Source organism: Nerophis ophidion, linkage group LG02 (genome assembly GCF_033978795.1).
Source record: "Nerophis ophidion isolate RoL-2023_Sa linkage group LG02, RoL_Noph_v1.0, whole genome shotgun sequence".
Taxonomy (NCBI): domain Eukaryota; kingdom Metazoa; phylum Chordata; class Actinopteri; order Syngnathiformes; family Syngnathidae; genus Nerophis; species Nerophis ophidion.
In genome coordinates, this window is record NC_084612.1 from 68,922,199 (window position 1) to 68,934,592 (window position 12,394).

The window sequence follows — 12,394 nt, forward strand, 5'->3', positions numbered from 1 at the left end:
GAAAAGAAGGAAACGCCGCTGTGTTTGTGTTGCTTAAGGCAGCCGCAATACACCGCTTCCCACCTACGTCTTTCTTCTTTGACGTCTCCAGTAATAATTGAACAAATTACAAAAGATTCAGCAACACAGATGTCCAGAATACTGTGTAATTATGTGATTAAAGCAGATGACTTATATCTGGGATCGGTGCTGGATCAAAATATCCGTTAAAATCCGTGACATCACGCGCACGCGTCATCACACCGCGACGTTTTCAGCAGGATAATTCGCGCGAAATTGAAAATTGCAATTTAATAAACTAAAAAGGCCGTATTGGCATGCGTTGCAATGTTAATATTTCATCATTGATATATAAACTATCAGACTGCGTGGTCGATTTTAGTGGTTTTCAGTAGGCCTTTAATATGTTATTAATACGCTTACATAAAGATTTTTTTGTATTTTTTTCAGTTTTTGATTTGATTTTATTTGAAAACAAGGAAACGCCGCTGTGTTTGTGTTGCTTAAGGCAGCCGCAATACACCGCTTCCCACCTACGTCTTTCTTCTTTGACGTCTACAGTAATAATTGAACAAATTGCAAAAGATTCAGCAACACAGATGTCCAGAATACTGTGTAATTATGCGATTAAAGCAGATGACTTGTATCTGGGATTGGTGCTGGATCAAAATGTCCGTTACAATCCGTGACATCACGCGCACGCGTCATCACACCGCGACGTTTTCAGCAGGATAATTCGTGCGAAATTGAAAATTGCAATTTAGTCAACTAAAAAGGCCCTATTGGCATATGTTGCAATGTTAATATTTCATCATTGCTATATAAACTATCAGACTGCGTGGTCGGTAGTAGTGGGTTTCAGTAGGCCTTTAATATGTTTATTAATACGTTTACATAAAGATTTTTTATAATTTTTTGTATTTTTGATTTGATTTTATTTGAAAAGAAGGAAACGCCACTGTGTTTGTGTTGCTTAAGGCAGCCGCAATACACCGCTTCCCACCTACGTCTTTCTTCTTTGACGTCTCCAGTAATAATTGAACAAATTGCAAAAGATTCAGCAACACAGATGTCCAGAATACTGTGTAATTATGTGATTAAAGCAGATGACTTATATCTGGGATCGGTGCTGGATCAAAATATCCGTTAAAATCCGTGACATCACGCGCACGCGTCATCACACCGCGACGTTTTCAGCAGGATAATTCGCGCGAAATTTAAAATTGCAATTTAGTAAACTAAAAAGGCCGTATTGGCATGCGCTGCGATGTTAATATTTCATCATTGATATATAAACTATCAGACTGCGTGGTCGATTTTAGTGGTTTTCAGTAGGCCTTTATTATGTTATTAATACGCTTACATAAAGATTTTTTAGTATTTTTTTCAGTTTTTGATTTGATTTTATTTGAAAACAAGGAAACGCCACTGTGTTTGTGTTGCTTAAGGCAGCCGCAATACACCGCTTCCCACCTACGTCTTTCTTCTTTGACGTCTCCAGTAATAATTGAACAAATTGCAAAAGATTCAGCAACACAGATGTCCAGAATATTGTGGAGTTATGCGATTAAAGCAGATGACTTATATCTGGGATCGGTGCTGGATCAAAATGTCCGTTACAATCCGTGACATCACACCGCGACGTTTTCAGCAGGATATTTTGGCGCAAATTTTAAAACTGCAATTTGGTAAACTAAAAAGGCCGTATTGGCATGTGTTGCAATGTTAATATTTCATCATTGATATATAAACTATCAGACTGCGTGGTCGGTAGTAGTGGGTTTCAGTAGGTCTTTAAGAACACGACGGTACACTAAAGTAAAAAAACAATGCAATGGCGACAGCCGATCTCGATCTTTCCACCCCGTCCTCAGCACCATCCAGTCCCCCTTGGGTGCACCGGTGGTTGACGGGAAGTGAACGGCGCGCTGACACTTGACGCTAATTAGCACCATTAGCATACGGCCATTATGTGGCTGAGCTGCGGCGTGACAGGGCTCTGAAAGGATGGACACAGCGGTGACCTTTAGGTGGACAACACCAGCTGTCAGTAATTAGTCGTAGCATTGACCACCCTGATAGAGACCGGAGACCGGCTCCTTGTCCTTGAAAAAACCCTATGTTTTTTTTCTCCGCTTTATTTATGACAACAAAATCTTGTTTCTCTGCCTCCGTCGCACAGCCTCGAGATTTCTCGCCTGGACTAAAATGTGTGATTAAACAACATAGCGTGCCTTTAAAAGGTGTGTTTTATATTTTTTAAGTAATACCACTACAATTATTATTTTCCTGAGCCATTTCTCCTCGTCTGAGTGCCAGTAATCAGCTGTAATTGTTTGCAATAGTAGTTCTTTGAAGATAATATTGACTTTATGTTCCCTTTCATCCCGTCTGCTCTGATGAGAGCCAAAAACAACTTGGAGCGTCGGCGCGCTGAGGGAATCTTTTTAGTAATCATCATCGCCAGAAAATGTCTTTTGCATGGAGATGAAAACATGCCGCCTGGCCTCGAACGTCACGTTAACGTGGAGTGACCTCGATAATCTTCGTACGGTTATCCCGATAAAACTGACTTAAAGCCCTACTGAAATTAGATTTCCTTATTTAAACTAATATAGCAGGTCCATTCTGTGTCATACTTGATCATTTCGCGATATTGCCATATTTTTGCTGAAAGGATTTAGTAGAGAACATCGACGATAAAGTTCACAACTTTTGGTTGCTAATAAAAAAAGCCTTGCCTGTACCGGAAGTAGCAGACGATGTGCGCGTGACGTCACGGGTTGTAGAGCTCCTCACATCTGAAGATTGTTTACAATCATGGCCACCAGCAGCAAGAGCGATTCGGACCGAGAAAGCGACGATTTCCCCATTAATTTGAGCGAGGATGAAAGATTTGTGGATGAGGATAGTGAGAGTGAAGGACTAGAAAAAAAATAATAAAACATTTTAAGAAAGACAGTGCAGTTGGAACGATTAAGATGTCATTAGACACATTTACTATGAAAATTCTGGAAAATCCCTTATCTGCTTATTGTGTTAATAGTGTTTTAGTGAGAATATATGGTCGCACCTGGAAGTCGGAGGGGTGTGGTGACCGCCAGTGACTCTGAGAGAAGCCAAGTTTCTCTACAATTATCGGGCTGAGCTTTTTTTCCCCCCTCCTCCACGGTGAAAGCATCCTGGCGTGGTGAAGTTGGTAGAGTGGCTGTGCCAGTAATCTGAGGGATACTGGTTCAATCCCCACCTTCTACCATCCTAGTCACGTCCGTTGTGTCCTTGGGCGAGACACTTCACCCTTGCTCCTGATGGGGTCCTGGTGAGCGCCTTGCATGGCAGCTCCTGCCGTCAGTGTGTGAATGTGTGTGTGAATGGGCGAATGTGGAAATACTGTCAAAGCGCTTTGGGCTTCTTAAAAAGGGGTAGAAAAGCGCTATACAAGTACAACCCATTTACCATTTAATTCACGGTCGGGGGCGGCCGGTCGGAGGAGGCAAGAGAATCCGCAGCTGCCTCTTTGACAGGTGCACGAGGAACGACGCAAGCTCCGCTCATGTCTACGGTAAGAGCCGACTTATTAACACAATTTCCTCACCGAAACCTGCCGGTTGACATGACCGCTCTGTTCCATAGTAAAGCTTCACCTTCGGGAATGTAAACAAGGAAACTCCGGCTGTGTTTGTGTTGCTAAAGGGAGCCGCAATACGCCGCTTCCCACCTACATCTTTCTTCTTTGACGTCTCCATTATTAATTGAACATATTGCAAAAGATTCAGGAACACAGATGTCCAGAATACTGTGTAATTATGCGATTAAAGCAGACGACTTATAACTGGGATCGTCACGCGCACACGTCATCATACCACGACGTTTTCAACAGGACACTTTGCGCGGAATTTAATATTGCAATTTAGTAAACTAAAAAGGCCGTATTGGCATGTGTTGCAATGTTAATATTTCATCATTGATATATAAACTATCAGACTGCGTGGTCGGTAGTAGTGGGTTTCAGTAGGCCTTTAAGATTAAGATTGGTCTAACCTACGAAGTGCCTTAATGGTAAGACAAAAACTCTCAAATGTCAGAGTACCAGAGTAGTGATTTATCCAAAATCTAGAGTTATGTACAGATCCCGCATGTGTAGCTGGCAGAGCTTCGAACTTACAGTCAAAAGTTGACATACACTTGTAAAAAACATAATATCATGGCTGTCTTGAGTTTCCAATCATTTCTACAACTCTTATTTTTTTGTGATAAAGTGATTGGAGCACATACTTGTTTGTCACAAAAAAAAACCTTCATGAACTTTTGTTCTTTTATGAATTAACATACAGGTTTATGCTGCCATCTAAGCGCCTTCTTTTTCATGGACGCCCCTGCTTATTTCAGCAAGACAATGCCAAGCCACATTCAGCACATGTTACAAGAGCGTGGCTTCGTAAAAAAAAAAGAGTGCGGGTACTTTCCCGGCCCGCCTGCAGTCCAGACCTGTCTCCCATCGAAAATGTGTGGCGCATTATGAAACGTAAAATACGACAACGGAGACCCCGGACTGTTGAACGACTGAAGCTCTACATAAAACAAGAATGGGAAAGAATTCCTCCTTTAAAGCTTCAACAATTAATTTCCTCAGTTTCAAAACGTTTATTGAGTGTTGTTAAAAGAAAAGGTGATGTAACACAGTGGTGAACATGCCCTTTCCCAACTACTTTGGCATGTGTTGCAACCATGAAATTCTAAGATAATCATTATTTGCCCAAAAAAAATTACATTTATGAGTTTTAACATCAAATATCTTGTCTTTGTAGTGCATTCAATTGAATATGGGTTGAAAATGATTTGCAAATCATTGTATTTTGTTTATATTTACATCTATTACAATTTCCCCAACTCATATGGAAACGGGGTTTGTATTATGAAACTGAAAATGTGAGCAAATCTGCTGGGTCAAAAGTATACATACAGCAATGTTTATATTTGCTTACATGTCCATTGGCAAGTTTCACTGCAATAAGGCGCTTTTGGTAGCCATCCACAAGCTTCTGGTGGAGTTTTTTTTTTACATCTCCTCTGGACAAAATTGGTGCAGTTCAACTAAATGTGTTTTGTTTTCTGACATGGACTTGTTTCTTCAGCATTGTCCACATGTTTAAGTCAGGACTTTGGGAAGGCCATTTTAAAACCTTAATTCTAGCCTGATTTAGCCATTCCTTTTGATGTGTGTTTGTCTGTTGGAACAACCAACTGCGCCCAAGACCCAACCTCCGGGCTGAGGATTTTCGGTTGTCCTGAAGAATTTGGAGGTAACCCTCCTTTTTCATTGTGCCATTTACTCTCTGCAAAGCACCAGTTTTTTTGCCAGCAAAACATAATGCTAGCACCACCATGTTTGACGGTAGGCATGGTGTTCCTGGGATTAAAAGCCACACCTTTTCTCCTCCAAACATATTGCTGAGTATTGTAACAAAACAGCTCAATTTTAGTTTCAGCTGACCACAGAAATTTCCTCCAGAAGGTCTTATCTTTGACCATGTGATGTCGAATAAAACAAAAATTGAGCATACCTAGCAATATGTTTGGAAGAGAAAAGGTGGCTTGTGGATGGCTACTAAAAAGTGCTCAATTACAGTGAAACTTGCCAAAAGGCATGTAACCAAATATTAACATTGCTGTATGTATACTTTTAACCCAGCAGATTTGGTCACATTTTCAGCGGACCCATAATAAAATCCTAAAAGAACCAAACTTCATGAATGATTTTTGTGACCAACAAGTATGTGCTCCGATCACTCTTATCACAAAAAAATAAGAGTTGTAGAAATTATTGGAAACTCAAGACAGCCATGACATTATGTTCTTTACAAGTGTATGTAAACTTTTGATCACAACTGTGTATATGAGCTAATTATGATAACTGTGCTGTCCAGTTGTTGTATCTTGTTTTCCTCTTATAGTTCTGAGTCTCCATCCATCCATTTTTTCAGCTAAAATCGGGTGGAAGGCGGGGTTTATCCTGGACAATTCGCCACCTCAATCTTTGCAAGAGTTATGTAGTAGACTTTGCATGCAATTCCAAGATGTATGGCAAAGTGTCGCCTAACAAGGAAATAGTACCTGTAGTTTTTATTACTACATTTGTAAGTAATGAAATCGCCTTTTAAAATCGCCAACACTCATTAGTAGCGGGTACATGGAAAAGTCAAACCAGATAAGTATCAAGCTAATGAATTTTGGAAAGGTGAAGCCTTACTTAACGTTCAATCAATCAATCAATGTTTACTTATATAGCCCTAAATCACTAGTGTCTCAAAGGGCTGCACAAACCACCACGACATCCTCGTTATGCCCACATAAGGGCAAGGAAAACTCACACCCAGTGGGACATCGGTGACAATAATGACCCAGTGGGACGTCGGTGACAATGATGACTATGAGAACCTTGGAGAGGAGGAAAGCAATGGATGTCGAGCGGGTCTAACATGATACTGTGAAAGTTCAATCCACAATGGATCCAACACAGTCGCGAAAGTCCAGTCCAAAGCGGATTCAACACAACAGCGAGAGTCCCGTTCACAGCGGAGCCAGCAGGAAACCATCCCAAGCGGAGGCGGATCAGCAGCGCAGAGATGTCCTGTCCCCAGCCGATACACAGGCAAGCAGTACATGGCCACCGGATCGGACCGGACCCCCTCCACAAGGGAGAGTGGGACATAGAAGAAAAAGAAAAGAAACGTTAAAATATTTTCTATCAGGCGTACTTACTTTGTTGGCGTGGAACATTGCAACGTGACCTACTATGAAGGCAGTTTGAAAATGATCACCTCGGAGTAGTGACAAGTATTTGAGCTGGATTTTAGTCTGCAAACGGTGGTGAAGTCATGACCAACGATTTCGATTGATCGAAACTTTTATTAGTAAATTGCACAGTAAAGTTTATATTCCGTACAATCGACTACTAAACAAGTTTTTCTTGTTTAAGTCGGGCTCCACGTTAATCAATTCATGGTAAAATTGAATATTAAAATTAAAAATTGATTGAATCGATATACGGCACTGTTTGATTTTACGGGGTTTGTACCTGGTAGTACGGACGGAATTTGGTCGGTGCCTATAAAAGTACCAAATTTGGCGCCCTCACCTAATTGGAACGCCTAATGTCCAATGCATCCAAGGTTGTTTCAGTGATTTTCAAGCAAAGGTTTTTCAATTTTCGCCTTTAAAGTCTATTGTAACTCCGATTACCCATCACAAAATAATTTTACATCAACACTAGCATAGCTATGTGATAGATGGATGGATGGATGGATGGATGGATGGATGGATGGATGGATGGATGGATGGATGGATGGATGGATGGATGGATGGATGGATGGATGGATGGATAGATTGATAGATAGATAGATAGATAGATAGATAGATAGATAGATAGATAGATAGATAGATAGATAGATAGATAGATAGATAGATAGATAGATAGATAGATAGATAGATAGATAGATAGATAGATAGATAGATAGATGGATGTACAGAATTGGGATCGAATTCCATCCATCCATCCATTTTCTACCGCTTATTCCCTTTCAGGGTCGCGGGAGGCGCTGGCGCCTATCTCAGCTACAATCGGGCGGAAGACAGGGTACACCCTGGACAAGTCGCCATCTCAAAGTAGAAAGTAAATAATAGGGCTATAAATGGAAAAAATATTACAATAAGAAACAACATAAAAAGCAACAATGTGAATGAAGATATAACAGTAAAATAAGAATATAACAAGAGAAACTAGGCAGGAATGAGCTTCAGGGCTAACTTAACAGTCACAGTTTACAGAAAGATCATGCTAAGCTAACATGTTTTGTAAAGAATAAAGAAAATGTACAGCTCCCACATCTGTAGAGCTTCGAACTTAATTCAAGACATGTAGCGAAGCCTACTTTTTTGTCCCCTAAACAAGAACATCCAGAAGCTGCAGTACATACAAAATAGTGCTAACAGGATCCTGAGGAGAGTGCAGAAACACGACCACATCACACCGATTATCAAATCCCTTCACTGGCTTCCTGTTCCACTCAGGATTGAATACAAAGTCTCCCAACTAACTCACCAGTGCCTCCATGGAAATGCCCCCCCTCTACCTCAAAATACTGCTCACCCCAAATTCCTCCACACAGGCTAACCTCCTCCAACCTCCGAGGACAATGCTCCAAACTATGAGAGGCCGGGTTTTTCTTCTCCCTGACCACCTGAGGGCACCACAGACTGTGAAAGCCTTTTGTTAGTAATATGTTTGCTAATTCTAGCAATTAGGCTGTTCTAATTTTTATTTTATTGTACTATTTACTTTACTCGCTGGGGGCAGCTACGTGTGGTTCTAGCGTTGTAGTTTTTTTAAATGCACTGTAGCACTTTGAGGTTGTTTGTTCAATGTATAACACTTTTACATATAAAATCTATAATTATTATTATTATTTCACAACCTTGTCCATTTTTTCAGTTGAAACTGATTATCCTAACATGTCATCAACAGGAACGTCCGTTCTGAAGATCACTGCGTCCGACGCTGACGACCCGTCTTACGGCAGCAGTGCCAGAGTGGTCTACAGCGTCCCGGAGGAAGAGAAGTTCTTCACTGTGGGCAGACACACTGGTAAGTCGAAACCTGATACTCCCGTTTACAAGCTTTACCTCAACCAATTCCAATCTTTGTGACCACAATTCCCTCAACCAATATCCGTTTGTAGCAAAAAAAAAAAAAACATAAAAGCAATCGACCAAAACAAGCGATCCTATCAAGTTCCAACCAATGACTTTTATTCATTTGAGCAAACAAGCTGACATAGTCGATTGCATGACCTGAGGCTTTTAAAAAGGTGAGAGCAAAGCATCATGGGAGCACAAAAATGCAACCTAAATCTAAGAGCCAAAGTTGGTTGGTGGTTGCCAGAGAGTGCAGCCGTCCTTCCTTAGGGAAAAGCACTAAAGTTTTAATGATTCTCTTTCCCGTCTCCATCGTTTTGCTTTGGCCTACCTGAGCCCTCGGATGATGAATGGCTCTGCTTTGATGGGACCACGCTGCCGAACTGCATGGTTCCTTCTAGCTTCTAGCATCAGAACCTCAGTCCTCGACACCCGACCAGTTCTGCATTTCATTGGCAGCACGGTGAAGCCAAGTAGGCAGGAGTGAAGGGAGGACAAGCATGAACATGTGCGCAAACCGCCTTGTTTATGTCTTCATGAGTCACACTGACAGCAAACAGGACAGCAGATTACCGCCGTGTTGTTCTACGTGTTTTTCTAAAAAAAAAAAAAAGCATGCTTCTATGTTAAACTGTTAATATAGAGTTAGAAACAACACTGAAACAACAGTATCCTATTACCGGATTATAAGCAGAGGTGGGTAGTAACGCGCTACATTTACTCCGTTAAATCTACTTGAGTAACTTTTGGAATTAATTGTACTTCTGAGAGTAGTTTTAATGCAACATACTTTATTTTTACTTGAATATATTTATAGAGAAGAAACGCTACTTTTACTCCGCTCCATTGATCTACATTCAGCTCGCTACTCCCTACTGATTTTTATCGATCTGTTAATGCACGCTTTGTTTGTTTGATTTGTCAGACAGACCTTCAAAGTAGGATCTATCACATGCCTGCGTTTCACCAATCAAATGCAGTCACTGGTGACGTTTGACTCCGTTTCACCAATCAAATGCAGTCACTGGTGACGTTTGACTCCGTTTCACCAATCAAATGCAGTCACTGGTGAGGTTTGTTTCCGTTTCACCAATCAAATTCAGTCACTGGTGACGTTTGACTCCGTTTCACCCAATCAAATACAGTCACTTGTGACGTTTGACTCCGTTTCACCAATCAAATGGTGACGTTTGACTCCGTTTCGCCAATCAAATGCAGTCACTGGTGACTTTTGACTCCATTTCATTAATCAAATGCAGTCACTGGTAACGTTTGACTCCGTTTCACCTATCAAATGCAGTCACTGGTGACGTTTGACTCCGTTTCACCAGGTGACGTTTGACTCCGTTTCACCAATCAACTGCAGTCACTGGTGACGTTTGACTCCGTTTCACCAATCAAATGCAGTCCCTGGTGACGTTTGACTCCGTTTCACCAATCAAATGCAGTCCCTGGTGACGTTTGACTCCGTTTCACCAATCAAATGCAGTCACTGGTGAGGTTTGACTCCGTTTCACCAATCAAATGCAGTCCCTGGTGACGTTTGACTCCGTTTCACCAATCAAATGCAGTCACTGGTGACGTTTGACTCCGTTTCACCAATCAAATGCAGTCAGTGGTGACGTTTGACTCCTTTTCACCAATCAAATGCAGTCACTGCTGACGTTTGACTATATTTCACCAATCAAATGTAGTCACTGGTGACGTTTGACTCCGTTTCACCAATAAAATGCAGTCACTGGTGACGTTTGACTCCGTTTCACCAATCAAATGCAGTCCCTGGTGACGTTTGACTCCGTTTCACCAATCAAATGTAGTCCTAGGTGACGTTTGACTCCGTTTTACCAATCAAATGTAGTCACTTGTGACGTTTGACTCCGTTTCACCAATCAAATGGTGACGTTTGACTCCGTTTTACCAATCAAATGCAGTCACTGGTGACGTTTGACTCCGTTTCGCCAATCAAATGCAGCCACTGGTGACTTTTGACTCCATTTCATTAATCAAATGCAGTCACTGGTAACGTTTGACTCCGTTTCACCAATCAAATGCAGTCCCTGGTGACGTTTGACTCCGTTTCACCAATCACACAGAGCCAGGCGGTCACATGATTAACTGCAAATTTTTCTTATAAACTTTTATTTATAAATTTCAACATTTACAAACAGTTGAAAATAATAATCAAAGAAAGTACAAAAACAGTAGAAAACAGTATAAAAAAAGCACAAAACAGCGCCAGGGGGTTGTAAATTATATAGCCCTAAATCACTAGTGTCTCAAAGGGCTGCACAAACCACAACACAAACCACTACGACATCCTCGGTAGGCCCACATAAGGGCAAGGAAAACTCACACCCAGTGGGACGTCGGTGACAATGATGACTATGAGAACCTTGGAGAGGACGAAAGCAATGGATGTCGAGCGGGTCTAACATGATACTGTGAAAGTTAAATCCATAATGGATCCAACACTGTCGCAAGAGTCCAGTCGAAAGCAGATCCAACACAGCAGCGAGATTCCCGTTCACAGCGGAGCCAGCAGGAAACCATCCCAAGCGGAGGCGGATCAGCAGCGCAGAGATGTCCCCAGCCGATACACAGGCGAGCAGTACATGGCCACCGGATCGGACCGGACCCCCTCCACAAGGGAGAGTGGGACATAGGAGAAAAAGAAAAGAAACGGCAGATCAACTGGTCTAAAAATGGAGTCTATTTAAAGGCTAGAGTATACAAATGAGTTTTAAGGTGAGACTTAAATGCTTCTACTGATATATATATATATATATATTTCTATATATATATATATATATATATATATATATATATATTAAATAAACAAAGCGAAAAGCAATATGCTCACTTAATCACAGTAAATAACTTAAATTTGGAACATAGCATCATCATTTTCACAGCTTTTTGATTGTTAGAGGTGAAGTGAAGTGAAGTGAATTATATTTATATAGCGCTTTTTCTCTAGTGACTCAAAGCGCTTTACATAGTGAAACCCAATATCTAAGTTACATTCAAACCAGTGTGGGTGGCACTGGGAGCAGGTGGGTGAAATGCCTTGCCCAAGGACACAACGACAGTGACTAGGATGGCGGAAGCGGGAATCGAACCTGCAACCCCTCAAATTGCTGGCACGGCCACTCCCACCAACCGAGCTAAACCGAGTGTTTTAATGTAGAGTGTTAAATCTTTTTTAAAGGCAATAAAAAAAAAGGTTGGGTATTGAAAAACTTACATTTATGAATATAAAACTTAGCCAATAGTATAATGAGGTCGCAAAGGTCAAATTAATTTTCTTTTTTTTTTCAATACAGTGTAAAACCAAATATATATTATTTAATATATATAATTGTTTTAGTTGCCTAAGAGATATTCCTGGCTCTGAATTCGTTCATTGCTATTTTTTATGTTTTTGTGCATTACTTGTTGCCGTCATCATTAAACGAACAGGTTACTCATCAGTTACTCAGTATTTGAGTAGTTCTTTCACAACATACTTTTTACTTTTACTCAAGTAAATATTAGGGTGACTACTCCTCACTTTTACTTGAGTAATACATCTCTAAATTAACAGTTTCTGGCTACTCTACCCACCTCTGATTATAAGTCGCTCCGTAGTATACGTCGCACCGGCCGAAAATGCATAATAAAGAAGGAAAAAAACATATATATATGTCGCACTGAAGTCGCA

General features: G+C 40.9%; 1 protein-coding gene and 1 long non-coding RNA gene across 2 annotated transcripts in view; one reads left to right on the plus strand and one right to left on the minus strand.

Moving 5' to 3' along the window:
* Window positions 1–12,394, plus strand: part of LOC133544296 (cadherin-22-like) — a 589,788-nt gene that overhangs the window by 416,065 nt on the left and 161,329 nt on the right. Inside the window, exon 6 of the mRNA XM_061889489.1 lies at window positions 8,525–8,644. Within this exon, the coding sequence (XP_061745473.1) occupies window positions 8,525–8,644 (120 nt within the window). The remainder of the gene's footprint in view (window positions 1–8,524; window positions 8,645–12,394) is intronic.
* LOC133544304 (uncharacterized) lies at window positions 4,290–9,171 on the minus strand. The gene is made up of 3 exons (XR_009804624.1): window positions 9,026–9,171; window positions 8,475–8,626; window positions 4,290–6,689 (listed from the first exon to the last, which is right to left on the minus strand). It is a non-coding gene; the product is annotated as an uncharacterized LOC133544304 (long non-coding RNA).